Consider the following 22311-nt stretch of genomic DNA (forward strand, 5'->3'; position numbering starts at 1 on the left):
ACAAGGAATCCCTTTTTTGATTCCAAATGAATTTTGTGGTAGACAGATGAATTTTGTGGTATTTGTGAGTTTTTCAGTGTCCTCATGTTTTCACTCAATTTTCATTCTTCCAGTCTTCCCATATTTTTTTCATTTTCACTAACATCAATCAGTCTTAGCCTTCATATAATTAAGAATTTCCTTTTATTATAAAATTCTGTTTCAGTTCAGCAGAAATTCAAAGGTACTAATTTCAGATTTCTTTTTATAATATGTTCACGTGATAGGATAGGTTTCTTGATCATTAATCAAAATTGCACTTCTGATAAAATCTGGTCTGATTGTCATATATTGTAGAATACTAATCCACACGTGTTAGTGAATAAATGTTTAATAAACCTACAATTTGTCAGTTGTAGCTGTTGTAACATTATAACCCGATAACCTCCTAAATTCCCATTTACTATATATCTATGTAAATTACATAAGAAATTAGCTACTTTACTACTTGTTTTGTGCTTAGTGCATGCCGTAGCTGTTAGATAAAAGACTTGCTTTGGGCATGTAGTGATGGAACGATTTATGGACTTCGTGAACTGTTACCCCGAAAATCCTCCCTCAAGAGCCAGCACTGGATCTACTTCTTATGGATAAAATGGCTCCTTATTGAAAGTGGGTGATCAGGAAGAGTATTTCAACAAGATTATAAATAAATTTATAAAAACAGGCAAGTGGTCATTGCTATTCAACAAGCTTTAGTACAAATTTATTTGTTACTCAAACGATACCTTAATAACATCCAAATTATCTTAATTCTTCCTCAGATTTTGTCCTAAGATTCAGTTTTCTTATAAACGTATTTGTCAGTGAATGTTACTATAGCATGATCTAAAGAAGCGTTTCCAGATTTAAGCGCAACTTAGTGTATTATATAAAAAAGATAGTATGTTCAGATGTTTCTGTTCAAGTTAAAAGACCCAAAGCATAATAGGACATTTGCAACCATGTATTGTTATTATCTCGTATTGTGTGTGTGTGTGTGTGTGTTTTTTAAAGGCATTTGCATTAGTTTCTATTTTATTTAATTTTCTTTAAGGTCAGTGGGGAGCACCGACAGTCACTGCTGCAGGAGTCTTGGGAATGTTAGCTGGAGTCCTTGGATGCACAGTTGAATCAATCAGCTATTATCCTACGACCGCCAAGATGTGTGGTAACTATCTAAATTTGTAAATAATGACAGTTACAAGGAGATATACATACTTTAAAGTTACCAATATGAATATTCATTATCTTGCCGGGTGAATGTATGTATTCATTATTGTGCCCGGCATTAGCTGTCTGTTTTTGTGTTCTGAAAATTAACAACGTTTATTAGATTCTTTAATCACATGTTCAGAGTGGGTGTTAACACAATATTCTCAGCGTACCAAGTATAAGAGAAATTATTTCAATGTCATATTGTAATTAGGACAAATAGTGTCACTGTTGATGTCACTATAATCAATCAACCAATCAACCAATTTCAGTGCTATGCGTACAAGTTTTATGCTCTATTAGTAATAGCAATATTGCAAATTATAATGATCTTGTTTAGTGGCACATCTTTATTTCACTTTGAGAGATTGAGAGTTTGCAAAATCTACTACTACGAGGCTCGAAATTAGAGGTCTGCACGGGGCGGAATTTTTAGCCCGTGCCCGGCCCGTGAATTTATAATGTGAGGCCCGATCCAAGTCCGAAATATGTTTTAGCATTTATGCCCGAGCCCGGCCGAGCTCGTGTGATAACCAAATGAGCCCGAAATAAGCCCGAATTACAAAAACTTTATAATTAACGCAAAATTGTCTTTTTATTTACAGCAATCAGAAATTTAATTTTGCAGTTGTGCTTTAAAAGTTCTCCAGAAAGAACGGTCCAACGTCCAATAAATATCGTTCTACAGTATATTTACAAAGTTAGGCCCAAAAGGCCCGAGAAATATTGTTGTATATTTAAAAATTTACGGCCCGAGCCAGAAGTGATATATGGTTTGTAGGCTCGAGACCGGCCCGCGGTCCGGGTCTGGCTCGGTTCGAGCCTGTGCAGACCTCTACTCGAATACAAAGTTTCAAATCCATAGACTTATTTTGAAAGAGAGAAAAAATGCTATCTTTTTCATCTAATAGATATTGTTAGTATAAAATAATGCTAATCATATTATTTACTAACGAAAAAAGATATCTTCAAATTAATCTATTAAAGTAAGACAGATTTATAACACATATTCTTACATTATAATGATTACATAATGAAACTTGGTGAGATAAACTTTGTATAAGATCTTCCACTATGTTAATGCATTCAATACAATAACATGACAGAACCATATAACATCGGTCATTTACTTATCTGCGTATATAACCTTGAATACTTTTTTCCCCTCTGTACGTAAGTTAGCGAGTAATTCTCTACGTCAGAAGCACACACGCATATACAACCAATTACATGTGTACCTATAATTGAACTAAGTTTTCAAAAACGAAATCTTCAGTTGCATATGTCTTGCGGTGTGCCTTGCAGGCTAAATGAAACCATTGATTATAATTATGACAGACTAGTGGAATATGGCTGCGGGAGGAAACAAAAGAACCTCTACCTCTGAGCCACCATGCTCTCAAAAGAAAACTAAACTTAAATCTTTTACATTTAAACATATTGAATTGCAATTGGTTAAGAAGTTATGTATTAAGATTGCTAATAATATCAAACAAACAAGTGTTACACAATTACGAGTTAATATTATTTCATGTTTAAAACCAAATAAAATCTTAACCTAGTTGAGGCACTTTAGAAATACTTTGTCAGAATCAAATTCGTGAAATTCTAACCTAAAATTTCTTATATGCATTATATAGGTGCAAATGGGGTATAGATGTGAGTTCGTCAGGTATCTCCCAAACAATTTTGTTCGCCGCCTTTTATAGGTAGTATCGGGATTGCATCAGACGTCGGCTAATCACAACTTGAGATGAAGTCCGAACCATATGTAATGCTATCAGAGATCAGTTCCGAATCACATATAAAGGAAGAAGTTGCTGAATACTTAGGCATGAGGAACTATACAGAAATAACAGTCAAAAATATAATTCAATCAAGAATTCTATAAAATTTAGATTTGACATTCTTTGGCTGTTGTGTAAGCTTAAAGAAACAATTACCCAAAAGTAAGGTCTCCTATTTTAGAAATACACAGGAACGTTAATTTTCAATAATAATTACACCAGTTTAAAGCTTGTATATTTATCTATTTTTCTACATGATCGCCACTTTGGTCGATGCATTTATGTAGGCGCTGTGGTAGTTTTTGTGTGCCCATGTTATACCAGCTCACCACCATGTGTTTGAGGAAGCGTTGAACCTTACCTTTCACCTCGTCACGGTCGTTAAAATCGTTCCAGCCACGTGTTCTTTCAGCTTTAAAAAATAGGTGCTAGTCAATGGTTTGTTCAACCTTCGCAACTGTCGTCGGAAATTGATAGCCTCCTGCTCCTTTCTTCGTCATGAATTTCAGTACGACCAGCTGCAGATTCCCTACACAACTTGACATTTTTGACATCCAGGCACAACTCGCAATGCACTTCCATCAGCTGGCGATGAATTTAAATCGGCTTAACGTATTTTTCTTTCAAAAACCAAATAATTGCGAAAATTTCTCAGTTGACGATAACACTAACCGGCAGTTCCATTACAAACGGCTGCAGATGCGAGACTGAGATGTGCGCTGGCTTGTTTGGGAGTTGGGGAAACAACAAACACGATAGTGCTGCCAACACCCGCACGAACAATTTCTCTGCGTTTCAGCGCTTTGGAGCCCTATTTTCGGAATTACCCTCATATAACTGCAAACGAAATGGAAATAATATTCGAGAAAAATGTAGGAAAGTCAAAGATACAACGTTTGAATCGATATTTTAGTTCATACTTTAATTTTTGATTTACAGGTGCTCCAGCTCCACCAATGCACGCCATAAATCGAGGCATTGGAACGGAAGGTCTTGGATGTGTATTGGCTGGACTTTGGGGAACTGGAAATGGTACAAACACTTTCGGAGAAAACGTTGGTGCTATCGGAGTGACTAAAGTAAGTAAAATTGTTTTCATAGCATCAATTATCAAGATTATATCACATAATAGAGACATTCAATTTTATAATTTAAGATTCTTGATTCGTATTTGTATGTGAGCCATTACATATAAAATCGGTATAAGTGTAATAATAAAGCTCTGGTGGTTAGTAAAAAGGATCACGCAGTAGTTTCAATTTCGTCTGGTAGATGTCAACTGCTTGAGGATGCTTGCTGCCATCTAACGGCGAGATGTGTAACTTACACTATCATTGTTTCAATAGTACAGGGTATCCAATATTCAATGCAACCCGGAGTTTGGGATATACACAAATAATGGTAATACCAAAATGAAACCTTGTTCATGCATGTATTTTTAAACTAGGAAGAACGATTGAACAACATGAGAAACCACACGGTATTGCCAGATGTAACCGAAGATGTAAATCTTTTCTTTTCTTTCTTTCTTTCTTTTTTCTTTTTGCAACACACGTAAATTGACTCAGAACTCATACGTATGCATGTTCTGTCGTTAATTCTCAGTTGTTTAGTTGGAGTAGCTTGGAAACTATGGAGCAGGAAAAGAATTTTTCATTTGCACTGATAATTAATTGGATGAGGCTTCCGTAAGGAGAAACTAGGAAAATCGTAGTTTTCATAAATTAACACTCTGCATTGGCAACACTGCTGATGTTTCAGTCCATCAAAAGGTGTGTTAAGGATCTGTGTACATTATGCAATTCCTGAAAACAATGAAAAAGAAACTTTGAAATTATCATGATAAAACTTCTATTTACATGCACCCGGCAACATTGCTACAATTACGAAATGAGTTATCAGCTCTATAGCATATGCTGGAAGTGCTCTCTGTTTTGATTCAAACTCTGGTTCACACGTTTCACCATGTTGGCAGCAACTTTACGAAGAGTAGAACTGTTGATGTTCTTAATGACATTACGAATGTTAGTTTCCATTTCTTGTATAGTTCGAGGATTGCACTTGTATAGCTCTTGCTTTAAGTAGCCCCATAGAAATGAATAGCAGTGTTGCCGGGTGAATGAAAGTAAAAGTTTTATCATGATAATTTCAAAGTTTCTTTTTCATTGTTTACAAGAATTGCATAATGTACACAGATTCTTAACACACCTTTTGATGCACTGAAACATCAACAGTGTTGCCAATTTAGAATGTTAATTTATGAAAACTACGATTTTCCTAGTTCTCCCTTACAGAGGCCTCATCCGATTAATTATCGGTGGAAATGAACAATTCTTTCTTCTGCTTCATAGTTTTTAAGCTACTCCATCTAAACAAACTGAAAATTAACAACAGAACATGCCTACGTATGAGTTCTAAGTCAATTTACGTGTTTTGCAAAAAAAAAAAAAAAAAAAAAAAAACCATTTACACCTTCGGTTACATCTGGCAACAATGCGTGGTTCCTAATGTACTTCAATCGTTGCTTCCTAGCTTAAAACTATATGCATAAACAAGGTTTAATTTTGGTATTACCATTATTTGTGTATAACTTCCAGTTCAAAAGTTCTACTATCCCAAACTCCGGGTTGCATTGAATATTGGACATCCTGTAGAAAATATATGAATAGTCACTGTTACGCGTGAAAATGTTAATAGATTGGCTTCATTAATGGATTCGCAGTGATAACCCCTCTCGATATCTATTACACAGAACAGAATTCAGAAAAGTCGTTTTTGTTCAAGAGTTAAAGTGTGAACTAGCGCAGTTTTTCGCAAGCGGTGTGTCATAAAACTTCGTAGAGTGTGTCATGAATTTTCGAATTTAAAATTCAGAAGCACTTAGTAACTAGTTAAAATCAATTTTGAGACAGATTGTACCGCTCAATGCCTCCAGGGGCAGCCACAATATTCAGTATTACATAGTCACTATTTTATATAGGGTTACCCTTTTGCAGTTTATATTATTATTAATGATATATTAACCAAGAGCGTTCCAGTATTGTTGTTAGTGAACAAAAGTAGGGAACCACTAAACTAACGGACGGATGAAGGTCCGTTACCCGTTCATATGTTAATCGATTGATTCCATTAATGAACTCAACACAGATAGTCACTCTTGATATCTGTTGCAGAGAACAGTATTTAAAAATTCGCTTTCGTTCAAAAGTTATCCTGTGGACTAACGGACTGACGTAAGTCACTGTTACCCGTTAAGATATTAACGGATTGATTACATTAACAACCTCCTCCGAAATAATCACTCTAGCTAGTTATTGTGAAAAAAAAAAAAGTATTTTCCGTCCAAGAGTTATCGTATGGAGTAGCTGACGTACAGAGAAATATACTAACAATAGCACAAGTCCTAATAATAACAGCAGGAAAATTAGCGTTCAAGCAAATTGTATGTAAATTGGAATCATATTAACCTCTTTACTTGGGGAAGGGACTCACGTGCGCTCCGAAGGCAACGCTAAATAGGGAACAGCATCTCCAGACGCACTTAAAAAAACTTATCCGTCCTCGGGAAGTGTATCTAGAGACGCAATCTTTTGAATCTACGCTTTGTACGGTTCTGCCGTCCCACAGATTATATATATATATATTATAATATTAGTAGTAGTAAATACTGAAAACAAGCTTCCCATTAAAGTACATTAGAACATAGTTAGCAATAGGAGAAACTTCTGAGTTAGAGGTATAATTCTACACAAGACAAAATTAAGGTGAGACTGTCGAAGTGTGATATGAAACGAAATACGCAAAAGAAAAAAGGTAAAGAAAGAAAAAGGAAAAAAATAACGCAGTTTTGCATTAAACAACTCATATGTGCATGTGTCGAAAAAATATCATATAATAGTTTAATATTATTTAATATTCACTTATAATCATGCAAGGATACAAACATTATTTACTTTAAGAGTTTCGTCTTCATTTGTATTTGGTCGCTAATCCGTAAAGTTACTTCAAACATTTAAATCTCGTGAGCTAGTCCTAACAACTTACACCGTAAATTTAGGCATTGGTACAGAGTATGCTGTTAGGTTAGAAACATCTCATAAATGGTTAGGACATATGCCAGGCTGAAGAAAATCTCAAAAGAGATTTGTTATTCTTTACTAATTTTACGTAAGTTTCCAAATTGCTAGTTGAACTTCTTTTGCTTGTTGATATTAGTTACACTCCCACACAATTCTGAATTAGGAATTTACATTATGTTTCCAGTATATCCTCAATCAAGGATATGAATATGATTTAGTATCGCCAACAGATTTGTACATTGTTGAACGTCGAGAACATGCATAGGATAATTAAGTTTGTGGTAATGTATTAAGTTCGATGTTGTAATGAAGCAAAATACTAAAAAGTTTTTTCTTTAAAAAAAAATCTTCCAACTCACCGCTTCGTAGTCGATGAATTTTGTATTAGGTCTTAAAATGTTAATGTAAATAGAATTTAAGTGAACAGTCAAAGATTCAACACAGGAAAGTTATTATTTTTTTGATTGATTCTTTGTTATTGCAAAATAACATCCATAGCATATACATTAACGTCTTATTTCTATTCTATATATATATATATATATATATATATATATATATATATATATATATATATAATATCATTGTTGGGTTGCTTTTTGGTTGTGTTACTACCCAATAAATAAAATTAATCTTCCAACTAACCATTCGAGGTATATGTTTATTTTATAAGTTCTAATAAGCAAATACTCATTGTACTATTTATTATCTCCTGATTAGATTGGTAGCCGACGAGTTATCCAATATGCTGCTGTTCTGATGTTGATTCAAGGAATTATCAGCAAGTTTGGAGCAGTTTTCATCATTATTCCAGAACCAGTAGTTGGCGGAATGTTCTGCGTTATGTTTGGAATGATCTGTGCATTCGGTTAGTGATTATTATAATTTTGGCTACATTCAGTAGTGTCATCCACCCAACTTTCACCGGATCGCTCGAACTGGTTGTTAAAATTTCTCAGGTTCCCAGAAACGGTTTTAAAAATTCCTCCACCTTTAGACATAGATACAAAAATAAATTAATAAATTGTCTAGTATTTTTGAGATTCTAGCATCTATATTTCCCTTTATTAAGAAAGTTCTAATTTTCTACATCTAATCAATAGAAATTTAATTCTGCCGATATGTAGATGCAGTTGTAACTTGGTTCGCACTTTCTCTATTCCTAAATGTAGTTAGTAAAAATTAACCTAGGAGGTTCTTTATTCTGAAAAGTAATAATTTTATACTTAGAAAACATAACCAAGGAGTTTCTTTATTCATAAAGGTAATAAATTTAGTAAAATTATTAATGGAGTTCCTTTGTTGATTAAGGTAAAGTTAGTAAACTTAACCAAGAAGTTTTTATTTTTATTTTTAAAGTAATATATTTTACAAGTAAAATTATCTAAGGAATTTCTTTATTCCGAAAGGTAATATACTTAGTAAAATTGACCAAGGAATGTTTTTATTCATGAAGCTAATAAACTTAGTAAAATTAACCAAGGAGTTGCTTTATTTCTAAAGTAATATATCTAGTAAAATTATCTAAAGAATTTCTTTATTGCTGAAGATAATATACAAAGAGTGACTAAGTTCCGCATAGGCTTGGGTACAGTTAAACATTTACCCATAAATAAATTTAACTGATTTGCTCGCTGTACAATCTTTTACCATTGATGTACTTTATAACCTTAAAGATGTTTATTTATCGTATTAATGATCACTTGTACGTAATACAGTAGAACTGGAATCTTAAGAAGTTAAATCAATGTGTATGAAATTAAATATTTGAACAGTGTATTACATTGTCATTTCTATTTCTTCTAATATTTTAAATTACAATAGGTGTAAAAATACTTTTTAATTGGCATTTTGAAAATCATTAATTATTACTACCATTCCAATGTGCTAGTGATTCAAAATTTCCTGCTATTAAGTGAATGACACATCAGTAATTATTTTGTGAAATTGTCGCTCAATCATACTTTTTTTTTTTTTTTTTAATTTCTAGGTTTGTCAGCTCTCCAGTACGTTGATCTGAATTCAGCGAGAAATTTGTACATTCTAGGATTCTCCATGTTTTTCGGCCTGGTAAGTCAACAAACACACATTTAGCTCCCAGATCAATCGTGGGAATAATTAATAGTTTTCATTTTTAATTTCAAATGTAAGTTATATGTCATATTTTTTATCAAGTCTATAATATTTTTTATATTTTTTCTAATATATGTAAGTTAAATTTATGAAATCATTATACTTTTATCCATTGAGAATGGAGACATGAAAAGTAATCGAAATATTTTATATTTATTAGCAAATGTGTGTAGTAGCAAATTGTACTTGTTAGATACCACATTCTTATCCACAATAATAATTGCCTACATTATTTAAGAAGGATCAAAAGTGAATCAGGAGGACACAACTAGCATGGATTAAAAAAATGTTTAACGTGGCCTATTATCACTTTTTATTATAGAATTATATATATTTTGGACCAATGATTGATTTCTTAAAAAACAGAATCATTCATTGTAAACGGCAGGCAGATCAATTAATACAGCTTTACAAATTGGAAGTTACATGGTAATATTTAGTCTGTGATTATTATATTATTTTCTTATTAAGTTTTTAATTAGTAATTTACTAGATTTTGTAACTTCAATATACCCATTAAGTTTCCTTCGGTACAGCTGCATGTCATTTATATTAAAGTATTGTTCCATCTAAAAGAAATCCTAGATCCTACTTATTTTTTATTTCCTTTAATATTATATTGTTAAACTGAAAACATAAATGACTGAGCAAAGCAACGTTTATTTAAAAATAATAAAGTTGTGACACTTTCGACAACTAACTGTGAACATATTGACTTCATAGACTTGACAATGTCTGTTGAAGCCAATATGTTTAGTTAGTTGGCGAAAGTGTCACCTCAGTGATTTGTAATTTTAGTGTCAGTTATCTAAGATAGCAAAGCTAGTATGAACCAGTTTGTTATTATTAATATTACTTTAATGTTACTTATATGTAGTACAATTGTCTTGTTATATAAGTTCATGAACAACTATTGGAAATTATCTTTTAAACCAAACTGGGATTCAGATATCAATTGTTAACCAATTGATTAATCAAGTGAATCAATAGGGCGCTCATTATGTGAAAACAAATACGTCAAGTAAGCACGATTGAGCATATTTAACTATCCTGCTGATCTCGGCTATTCGCACAGGATCTATAGCTCTCAAAACATACAATGAGCATTACTATCTCTTCCTGTTCGATTGAAGGACCACACAAAAATTCTACTTACGTAAACTTAGCTCCACGATGCATGGTGCACTCAAGCGGTTTCACTTAACTGCGCGCACTAAATATAATTCGCTAATCGTCTTCTGTAGTATTCTGGCTTCCAACTCTGGTGTCAGAGAATTTGTATAGTCATCTGGAGTCTTGAAGCTGCCTAGCTACTTGGCCTGCAGGCGAGTATACATCATCACGAACAGACTGACATATGTCGAAAAATTTGTTTTTCGGTATCTACGGGATATGGAACATGTATATCTATTTGAATCTCGAATTCTTTTTTTTTAAGATCATCATATTTTCTTCTTCTCTTTCGTCGCTATAAAAGTAAAAATGCTTTGAGGAAGAAGAAACTCACATTTTTGGCATTTTAATAAGAAAGAAAAATATCCATCAAATGTTTTATGTTGTCCTCTATAGACTACAGGGAAAAAGCATGTACTTTATTTTAAACAGATTAAAAACAAAGTAGATGTTTCCGAAGTATGTGCATTAAATATAAAAGAGAAAGTTAGTTGTATCCAACACAAAACTAATGAAGAAATATTAAGAAAAGAAGAATATCGTATGTAACTAAAAACAGGAAAAGAGAGAGGTTAGAACATCATTTGAGAATAAATTATGTTCTGAAGAGCATTAGAGAAGGCATCCTGCAAGACACAATAGAAAGAAGAAGGGAAAGACGGGCTGTATTAATACGGATAATGATATGAGGAAACTAAGAAATTACTTGAGGAACCAGGGGCATGGACATTTTTCAATTTTATGATAGTCTTTAGTGATGGCGAAATATTTATGATGATAACTATCATAACTAAATGAGTATAATGATAGTATTTTAGGTTTAGTAACTTATCTCAGTCAACCTAATTGACTTTCACACATCCACTACTCACATTGAATTAATCATTTCCACCCATGGATTCCAGGCTTTAGGCTTCTAATATCTAAGTGGCGTGCCGTGATTGGTTGTGTCAAATCGTGATTCGATGTTATAGCCGAATATTGACCGGAAGACAGGATAGTAGAGCAAGGGGAAATGGATGCAGAAAAGGATGCAGAGACAGAGACTTAAGTGTATTGAGAGGATGTGGTACGAGGCTATGTTTAATTGTTCACAGTTTCGCACCTGTACTGTGCCTTGGCTTGGCTGTTCTCTTCTGTGGCCAATATGCGGATAATCTATGATCTGTCTTGAATAGAGGCAACATTTAACCTTTAGTAATTTAGGTATATCTATACGACATTACGAGCATATTATTCTAAGTTATGAAACTTGAAAGAAGGTCCATTAATTATAAAGGTACGTAACACAATAGATGTAGATATTTAATTCACGTATTCCATTACAAATATTAAAGGGAAAAGCGAATAGCTTCTTTTTTCTCGCTAACTTTATACAGAATTCATTTATTTTTATGTCATTTCAAGGTGCTATCGAAATGGATGGAAGAACATCCTTACGCAATACAAACTGGAAGCGAAGTACTCGATGGAATTCTCACGGTATTACTTAGTACTAGCATTCTAGTAGGAGGAGCTGCTGGTTGTTTTCTGGACAATATTATTCCAGGTAATTTATTCATTTCATCCTATCATTTTTTTAAATGTACCTTTAATTGGGAAATGTAGTGGAAATGCAATAATTAGAATTTGTTAATCGATATAACGTCATGTCAGTCTCTTTCACATTTAACCAGAAAAAAGACTTTATTACGGTCCAACATACCAAATATATACTCCGGTATTGAAATATTGGTACTTCCAAAGCAGAAAATTTTCTTAATGTAGTGTGAGATACACAGATTCAATTTTGATGAGGTACCAAGTAATCGCACTTGATCTGGCAACTGATAACTGTAATCAGTGATTAGATCTTAATATGACCGATGGAAATCCCTTACCTTAATGATATCTTAACGCAAGAGGCTAGCTTAAATCATGTAACCCTTTCACAGTAATGGGCCTTAATTGTTAAATATGAAACGAATATTGTGATCGGAATTGGCCAGCAGTCCTAGGCACACTCCATGAGAAAATTCATCATTGAAATGAGAAACGAAGCATATAGAGGGCATTAACGAAATATACTGACAAATTGTAAGAAGTAATTTTTCACGGTTTTTTTTTTTTTTTTTTTTTTTCAAGTCATGTGGGGAAAAGTTCATAATTTCGGATCTAGGCCCGTACAAAGGGTAAAAAAACACATAGAAAAAATACATCGGAATTATGTTGAGAGCTCGTCAGAGTTATGCCTTGTCAAGAATCCCTTGCTTACCCAATGCAAATTGCTAAAATATGCTCTTCTGGATGGCGTACGCGCGACGTCCTTTGCGATGATTCAGACCGTTACTCTACGGTTCCCATGTTCGAAATAACAGCTGTTAAAATGTATATTTACCACGCGTTTGGTCGACATTAGCTTTAGAACTATGCCCTTTTTCCAACATTTCTATATGAACTTATTTTATTTTATTTTGATGTGAAGAAACACCTCTTACAGTTTGCCGGTATAGTTCATCAACATCTTGTATATTTACAAAGTTCCATCTACATTTAATAAGTGTATGATACTGTTACAAATATCACTGCAATATATAAACTTTTAATTATGAATATTTGACACCGATGGCGTATAATTCTAACTAAGCCTTTTTATGGGGAAATGGAGGAGATCAGCAAACCTGGGCACTCATTCAATGTGGTCTCTGCAATTGCAAGAAACTAAAATAAGAAAAACTTCCTTAAATGTTGAAAGGAGAGTAATAATACTTAATTTAAGAAAAGTTTGTTGTTGTTCTTTATCTCTGCTTATTCCGATGTTTAAGTGGGGTCGGCATTCTCGTCTTTAATTTTTTCCTCCAATTTTCTATCTTAGTTTTCCTCTACTTTTCCCCCCATTTCCCTCAAATTATCATCTCCTATTCGTCCTTCCATTTCATCTTGGGTCTTTTCCTCTTCCTTCTTCCTATTAGTTCCATATTTCCATATTTCTCTTTTCCACATAGTCATCGGTTCTTCGTTCTACGTGTCCAAGCAGTCTCAGGCTTCATCCTTGAGACATTTTACTTAGCCTACCTTACCAAGAGTCCTACCTACTAGCCTTTATCAAGAGTCTTACCTTAACAATGCATCTTATATAATCGTTCCTTATTCAATTCATCCTCCTCATACCACACATCAATCTTACCACGTTCATCTCTGAGACTTCCATATTCTTTTCTTGGGCCTTTCTGTTTGCATAGGATTCATTACCGTACAATATTACTGGTCTTATTATACGAAATTTCCGAGTATATTTGCTTCATAAAATGATTTAATTTCAGGAACAGCAGAAGAAAGAGGCCTGATAGCTTGGAAGGACCAAATGAAACTTGAAGTTTCCGCTGAAGAAAAAAATAATATTCAAAGCAGTACATACGATTTTCCAATTGGTATGAATTTACTAAGAAGGTACGTAATACAGGCTTGTTTAAGAGAGTGTTTGTATGTGGGTTATATAGGTCTAGGAAAAGTGTGTTTCCTTTGACAGTTTAGATATGGAATCGTCGATTTAGTGCCAAATATTCATTGAAGTAATGACTTAGCAACAATCAGTGTAGCCTACAAATCGTTAAGAACACACACAAGCGAGACACAAAATGAAAATGTATTTTTTTTTCACAAAACAGAAAAGGCACTAGGTAAAACTAAGAAGTCTTTTCTTTCGTCATTAAACTCCTCGAAGAAACTCACATTCAAATTATGTATAAAACACAAAACACTGGTGAAAACTGCATACTACCTAGCGGGATAATTTTAAAAAATGTTACAAGAAAATAAAAATCACTGTTAGTTGTGATAACATAAACTGGATTCGTTACTTAAAGAGAACAGAAATACATTATCACTAATATTGAATTGTAGTTTCTGATCATGTTCATTGGTTAATTGTGGTCCTTATTAATCTAATAACATCTATATGCATAGATGTTGGAGACATAGATCTTACATATTAATTTTTGACAACACACAAAGTACAGAATTACATATCTAAAACTATTTAACGTTTTTTACACATATCTTATTTGTAAAAGATAAGATATACGTACACATACGTATAAATTTCCTGTTCAATTTTCTAAAAGTAAATTATATTTGGTTTATTTGTACAAAGAAAAAATTCTACTACTATCCCAATACCAAAGAGACAGATCGTTATGGTTTCAAATATTCTTTTCAGATATTCTTATTTATTTTGATTGAATTGGTTGGATGACGTATTTCACGTTAGAGTAACAACTCAATAAATTATTTTCTGGATAATGAAATAAATCTTAGACAGAAGTAATAATTATCTTAAAGAAAAAATGATCTTGAAATATCGGTCAGTATGGCTTTGCTCTTATAATATTAAATTTTCTTTAATTAGTGTTCAATAATGTTTAAGTTTTTCCCATTTTTGTAGGTGGAACTGGACTACATATGTCCCATTTTCCCCAACATATCGACCAAGAAACATATTGATCTGCAGACGAAAGAAGAAGTGAAATATTGCTGTTTTTTTTTCACATATTCTCCTACGTTCACAAACCTTCCTGCATATGTAAGTTGTTTGAAGTTGTGCTTATGTTTAGTTTGCGTCTTCTTTCGCCTATCATCTAAGATACAAAAAACTGAGCTTCCAACTTTCTATGCAGAATGTTAAGAAGTCGAACTATGAAAATATATACTCGAAGAGCGTAAGTAGCAAGGAAATGATACCATGTAAATGATATTCGAAAATTTTGGATTATTATTTGTCCATCACGTTGAAAAAAAAAACATCATTTCCTGTAGTCCTGTATACTTGCTTACGTGATTAACATACAGCAGGATAGATGTATTAGCAACAATTCAATATCAATATCAGTACATTGAGACTAGTCCACCCGTAGCCACGACCGGTTGTAAAGATTGTTAGGTGGTTATTATTATCAACAACCTATGATGATAATGACAAAAATAGTGACACATATTACTAATATGTTATAGAAAAACTATTGGTATTAAGATTATAGAAATACAATATAAACCATTTTGTAAGCGAAACCAACATTATACGCCTTATGCAGAGTCGTTTCGACGTATGATTACAGCCATCTGAACACCTGACTACTGCAGGAAACATATGTTAGTCGAACCCTTTAGTATGGCACTAATCACGCATCAAAACGACTCTGAATAAGGTGCAATAATTTTATATTGTGATTTTAGTTGTGTTCTATTTTGAAGCAAGTACGGTAGTATTTTACATCTAGATTAATCAAAACGGCATTCGTACTATACTGTATAGTATGCTACCAGTTTACTGTACTATAAAATCGACTTACGACCAGGTAGTCGTAATCAAAGTCGGTTGTAACTTAGCGACTAACTGTATTTCACTTAAGGAACAATAAAAGTTAGAAGGAAAAGATTTATATATATATATATATATATATATATATATATATATATATATATATATAAGATGGATATGATTACTATTACTCAACTAACAGTCGTGTCAAAATATGTAATTTCGGAAGTTTCATGGTCTTAGCTATAAAAAAAAAAATATATTTTTCCTATCTGTAACAAATGTAAATTTATAATTTCATTTCTTGAAATTATTTTGCCTTGCTAAATACATTTTTGTACAGCATTTTTACAATAAAATAAATGATATTCACGCAATAAATCTGTAAATAATTCTTTTCTTTGGCCTATATCATACATTATTAATAGATGTATCCTAGTAACATTTGTATATGAAATTTGATCACTTATCAAAATGTTTTGAAAACGGTATTACAACCAAAAGATGGAAAATAATTAGAATACCATCTTTTCAAGAATGAATAACCAATTTTTCATATGCTTAAGTCCTAGGTACAACATATTAATAGAACTACTGTGAATTAATTGTAACGTTGGGCCGCAGTGGCTTAGTAGCAGAACTTTCACCTGTGGTGCATGGTATCCTTGATTCGATCTCAGCTAGCGCCAAGTGAACTTTGTGGTGGACAAACATCATGTCCGTGGATTTTCTCGGGGTTCTCTGTTTCTTCATTCCACCATTTCATTCATTTCTCATCACCACCGTCTCCTTTAGTTTAACCGGCATATACGTGAGACTTAAAGCTTAAAGTTTCATTTCACTTTTAATTGTAACATTGATAATATTTTATGCAGTTTTTTTCGTTTCGAATACTATGCGACGTATATACTCATAAATGTAGAATATAAGCTTTTAGGACAAAGAAGAGACGTATTAAAAATTCATTTTTTCGTATTCAATATGTCAAGAAATGTAGTATTACAAAATAGGTCAGTATTGTGCATGAACGTTACTATTATCTATTTATTTATTATCGTTTAAATGTGATAAGTATCTAATATACTTCGGAAGGAAAATATTTTTCTAAATATATTTTGCGCTCTCGTCTTCCTCGTGTTTTTCATTAATATTGTATTTACAATATTTATCTACATATCCAATTTTATTTTCTACAAACTTTTATGTAACTTACTGTACTGCCATAGCAATGTAAGCACTATCAGAAAAAATAACGTAATGGTTTCAAATATAACAAAATTCCACTATTTACAACTTAATTTATTTAATCATATTCCCCGGAAAGAAACTTTACATATTTTACAAACAAATTTACAGAATGGTAAACTAAACCTAAGCTATGTCACTTAAGATCTATTTCAGCAAACATGGGATTGCTGGAAGTTGAAACTGAAGGTTTGTGTATGTGATCCTGAGCCTGAAATAATAAAATATGCATATTGAAATTATGCTTAAAAGTGCGAGGCACATACATATACAGTGAAACCTGTGTTCAGCGGAATCGAGCGGGACTCACCAAAATTTCCGTTAAAGCTAGGTTTCCACTTAATAGAGGTAGACCTTTCCTTTTAAAAAGTACATGCTTATAGGGGACAAAGCATGCAAAATATATTGCAGTACGTACCGTGTTCAATTACAGTACTTCTTTGTTCTACGAGATAATATACAGAAGAAATAAAATAAATACAAAATATGATATGCACACGTTTTCTTTATTTTTTCCCCAGTAGTCAAGCAGGGTGTTCTGTATATATATTACTGCTTGGCTGCTCGACTTTCCGCACATCCTTTACCCTGAGAAACTATACTAAGTAAATGAAAATCATTTTTTCGTAAGGCAAATTGTTGCAGTTCCTTTAAACTTCTGACGTTCGGAGAGCATCTCGATACGTCTTTATTCTACACTGTTCTTCGAACTGTATTCCACCACCTCGTCTTCCCCTTTCCGACTTTCCGTATGATTCTTGATTAAGTTGCGGGGATAAAAGACAGATTGTGCAGGGGTGAATATGAATAGTGGTTGCGGAAGGTCAACATTGTTCAGAAAGACTTAAGAGAACGAACACATTATTGCAGACAGTGTAATGTATATGTTTACCCTCTCACAGAATGTCTAAACATTTTCTGAACGCTGTAGTCCTGAACTCAGAATTTTCCGTTAAAGGTTTGTTTTGCTTTCCGTTGTCCGCATAACACAGTTTCCGCTTAATGAAGGGACTTTTACATGTTTTGTAATCCAAAATTCAAGAGACCGTGAAATATTTCCGTTTAAGACAGTTTTCCGTTTAATAAAGGGTCCGTTAAAGACAGGTTTCACTGTATTAACTAAAACTATAGAAATCTACTCCTGAAAAAGTTACCAATATTCATCTCATCAATAACAAACTACTTAAATATACCTGTTTTCTCTCTTTCTCTCTAAATAATTTATTTCTGTTATCAGATTTCAATATTATAACTATTAATATTCTTAAATAATTATCCTTTTCGTTGTTGTTTTGAACTAGATGTTTCCAGTTCATTTTGAATTCTCTTGCTGCAAAAAAAAGTCAAAATTTAAATTTGTAATAGTGATCAAAATATTAAAGAAGAAAATAAAATTTTATTTAAAAGAAATTTTAAACTTAAGAAATTAGGCTTATTGTATAGGATATCCTACTATATAGGTTATTTTGATGAAAGATCCATTTTAAAGGAACCAAAATTAGTTTCTATGTATTATTATTAATATTATTATTATACCCAAGCTAATCCTATACCCAAGCATTGTTGAAGAATTCCGTATATGTATTACTGAATTACAAATCTGCTTTAAAACAAAAGTACACATATTAACATCAGATGTTAATATGATACTAGAAATGGAAAATATGACAATATCTAAATGACAAACAATTGTGCCATAAAAATATGGCTTGCTCTGTCTTTCTTTCTTGATGCAAAATATATGATCTATCAATGAGTAAAACATGCATTTGAAAGTTACTTTCGAAAACAAATATATTTAATTAAGTAGTGCTTCTCCTCAACCTTCATTTGTGTTGTTCTCTTCATGGTTACTTTTGGGGTACATTGCTAATTGACTATAATGAGTGTCCTCGTTAAAAGGCATTTATCCAACGTAATTGAACTTAATGCCTATTGAAGGGTATGCACTCATTTTCTTAAATTATTTTTAAAGAGTACATGAGATTATCTCTGCAAAGCTTCTAAAGTAAGAATAATATTTTATGGTTAACACTATGTTGTAAAGTACCCAAAATTCATATATGTCTTTTGGAAATTTATTTTGACTATTATAAAATAAGGAAGTGATAATCAAACTATTTGTTTAAGGATATACAAACAGATAACGTAAGGATCACACCACAGTTATAGGAAGTTTTCCTGTAAAGAAATAACAGAGTAAGGTATTTCATAAGGAGACCTGAGCTTCCCCATGCCGTAAGCGTCGGTGGACCACCGATGAGCAACTAGCGACATCTCGCCAAAAATTGGCGGCCCCAAAGCGACGATCCGCGGTGGCCCCACTTCCGTTTTGAAAATTACACCACCAGCGGCAGAGACGCGACGAAACGTCCGTGAACCACAAAGTTACTTCCCCAAAATACGTTAAATCGCCTATATGTGTGGTTTGTTTACATTAAGATGAGTCTGAAAAACACTTTTAATAAATTAGAAAAAGTATTCCTGGGTGGGCGCGAACCACCAACCTTATGATTACTAGTCGCGTGCTTTTCCGACTTTGCCACGGAGACGATGAAGAAATTATAGCTTGTAGAGGTATAAATCGTTGACGTTTTAATTTGGCTACTTAGAGTGCTCCTTTAACAGTGTATGTTCGAAGATAACTGTTTGGGATAAGATAAAATGCATCCGCCACGTAATTTTATAACACAATGACACGCGTCCATTTACTTTATTTCATAGTTCTCCCACATTCACTTCGCCACAGTTGCCATCTAAGACCATAGAATTATACGAATTACACGCACTCATCTCAAGATTTTTCGCTTCATGATATAGGGGCAGGGTTTACTCTTGACCTCCGGAGTTCACTTTAGGAACAATTCCTCAGGAAAAGATAATATATAATAAGAATCGCATGCACATGACTGGCGATAGTTCGTCTTGGTCCCTGCGCGATTCTTCGCGACAAATAGGAGCGCGGGCAAAATGAAGTCCTCGCTGCTACGCGGTGGTAACTTCAACATCAACACTCTAGATATCTGTTTGGACTTGACGAAACCCTGCCGCCAGTGGCACACTAGAAGCAATCCTTCGACGCGTCGCTATATCGACGTTCGTCATTTACCGGCAAGTGGGCCACTAGGTGTTGGCGACGTTTACGGCATGAGGTAAGCTCTATGCTACAATCAGGAAGGGTCCGAATCCCTGAAGGGAATGTTCCTGGTTGGTACGAGGAGCTAACTTATAGAGTTGGAAATTAGATCTGATAGTGGATAGATGACGGTAAGAGATCATCAAAGCTGAATTAGTCAGTGAGTATTACATCTATTTGTGATGTTGGATAGTCATAATGGTTGAGGTTCTGTGCCATTACAATTTAGTAGATTTTTGTAATTAAGACCATTTGGAGTCCTGATAGCTAGTGGTGTAGTGTCAAAAATAACCAAGAATTCATTCTTGAGTTGTCTTAATACACGGTGTTACAAATTTCAGATGAGTTACACTCTGCCCCCAAGCATAAACATTTCTAAGATACTAAGTTATTTCAGTTTGAAATTTGTAGCACACGTTAATGTTATTACGCATTCCGCTACTTTGTTTTCTTAAAATGAATTATCTTTATCCAGTAGCAACTTGTGAGAGCACTCACATCAGTAACAATTAGAATTTTATTGTATAGAATAGTTAGACATTAAGTTCTCCCTTAGCTTGTGGCAATACATTTGTAATATTTGCTTCCCTCATAAGCCGCCATTGTTTTTCTTTCTTTATTTGTTAAAACAGAATATTTTAAGATACTAATACCAATATATCTTCTTATACTTCATTTGATCACATGATGACCACCACTTGGTAAAAAATATGCAATGCTTTGCGCCCATAACTATTTTGTGAGTAGTTATTGAGGTTTACTTACTGCGTCCAATTTAGTCATTTTACTTTCCTTTTCAAATCTTGCATGTACTCTTCGATCGTGTATTGTTGTAATGCACTTCCATATTAGTACTACAATGTCGCCAAACAACACAATGCCCCCTGCTATTTCCAACACAAGTTCTGTGTGAGGAAGAATAAGATTTAAAAAAAAAAAAAAAAAGACCAGAACTAGGCTTACCAGATTTGTAAAATCAGAAAGGAGGATACTTTGACTTTAAAAAAAAGTCACTAAAAATTGCTTTTACCGAAACTTAAGTTTGCTTCCAGATTATAACAAACAGCACATTTTAAAGAAAAGGGAAAATAATATAGAAACTAATACAAAATTAAATAAAACTAATACAAAAATACAACTACAAAATTACGACTCACTAGCAGGCAGCAATACTAATGATACTTTTTGTCCGTTTGAGCTATTTCTATCAATGATCTTTCACTTAAGAACCTATTATACATTGTGGCACACAAACACGTTTCAGAATCACCATCACTGCTATAATTCATACAGATTTGAAGTTCGGCCTTCACAGTATCAACATTAAGTCTATTTCTAACATCCATCTAAAGTAATTTCATTCTTGAGAATATTCTTTTACATTCTGCATTATAATTCGATGTGGAGAAAATGTATGATGCTACGATGAACACTCCTTAAAAATTCGTGCATACTTTTCTTCATCACACGCAAGTTCCTGAAGATGTCCAGACGAAATTGTTGCCTTTAGTAAACATTCATCATAGAATTCATCCATGTTAAGATCATCAATCTTTAGCTTTCTAACAGCAGGCAGCAAGGAGTCAAATGAAGGAATTTGGTTCGTTAAGTCATGGTACTAATAACATATTTATTCTTTCTCCATTCTGACAATCTTGAAACTTTGTTGGCCTGTTTTATTAATTAGTGTCCAAGTTCGAAAAGCAGGACAAAAGCGCGTCCGGCTTGGGTACAAAGCCGCACATCAATTTTTATGTCCAAAAGCCGGACATCTGGCAACCCCAACCAGAACCCAAACCTTCAAGTTTATTGATTTCGCACTTGCATAGAACTAAGAGGCAATGCTGATGAAACGCCAACAGACATTCTTCCATATAATTTTATCGAGGGGAAATGGGGCAAAATTAAAATGTAAGATTTCTATACTGGGAGAATATTTTGGTATATTGACAATATATTTTTTTTTCTAGGGTGCAATTAGAAATTATATCAGGAAGAAACACTAAATAAACGCTCTTATTTTTTGGTATGCCAAGCAATAGACGAGATAGAGGCGAAAATTATCATTATAAGAACAACCAGCAATGAGAAATTAAGTATAATGGTGATATTGGCCATTACGGTCGATGAAGAATAGCTAACTTCCACTCTATAGCCAATGCAACTTGGAGGTTGATGCCGCATTCACAAAAACTGACCATTCTGTTCTTAGCCAACTGGATCCAATTA

General features: G+C 33.3%; 1 protein-coding gene across 3 annotated transcripts in view; it reads left to right on the forward strand.

Annotated features, from left to right (window-relative positions):
* The window catches only part of LOC145668575 (solute carrier family 23 member 2-like), an 87765-nt gene extending 71714 nt beyond the window's left edge, over window positions 1–16051 (forward strand). The window contains exons 8-14 of one of the 3 annotated variants that reach the window (XM_081736577.1): window positions 1076–1189; window positions 3960–4099; window positions 7820–7967; window positions 9090–9169; window positions 11813–11954; window positions 13708–13834; window positions 14829–16048. In XM_081736577.1, the coding sequence (XP_081592703.1) occupies window positions 1076–1189; window positions 3960–4099; window positions 7820–7967; window positions 9090–9169; window positions 11813–11954; window positions 13708–13834; window positions 14829–14910 (833 nt within the window). In that variant the 3' untranslated portion in view covers window positions 14911–16048. Of the gene's footprint in view, window positions 1–1075; window positions 1190–3959; window positions 4100–7819; window positions 7968–9089; window positions 9170–11812; window positions 11955–13707; window positions 13835–14828 lie in introns of all 3 variants that reach the window. The other 2 variants (XM_081736578.1, XM_081736576.1) reach the window with 2 other exon arrangements.
* The last annotated feature ends 6260 nt before the right edge of the window (window positions 16052–22311 follow it).

Source organism: Thermobia domestica, chromosome 13, assembly GCF_964235325.1.
Source record: "Thermobia domestica chromosome 13, izTheDome1.hap1.1, whole genome shotgun sequence".
NCBI classification, from domain to species: Eukaryota; Metazoa; Arthropoda; class Insecta; order Zygentoma; family Lepismatidae; genus Thermobia; species Thermobia domestica.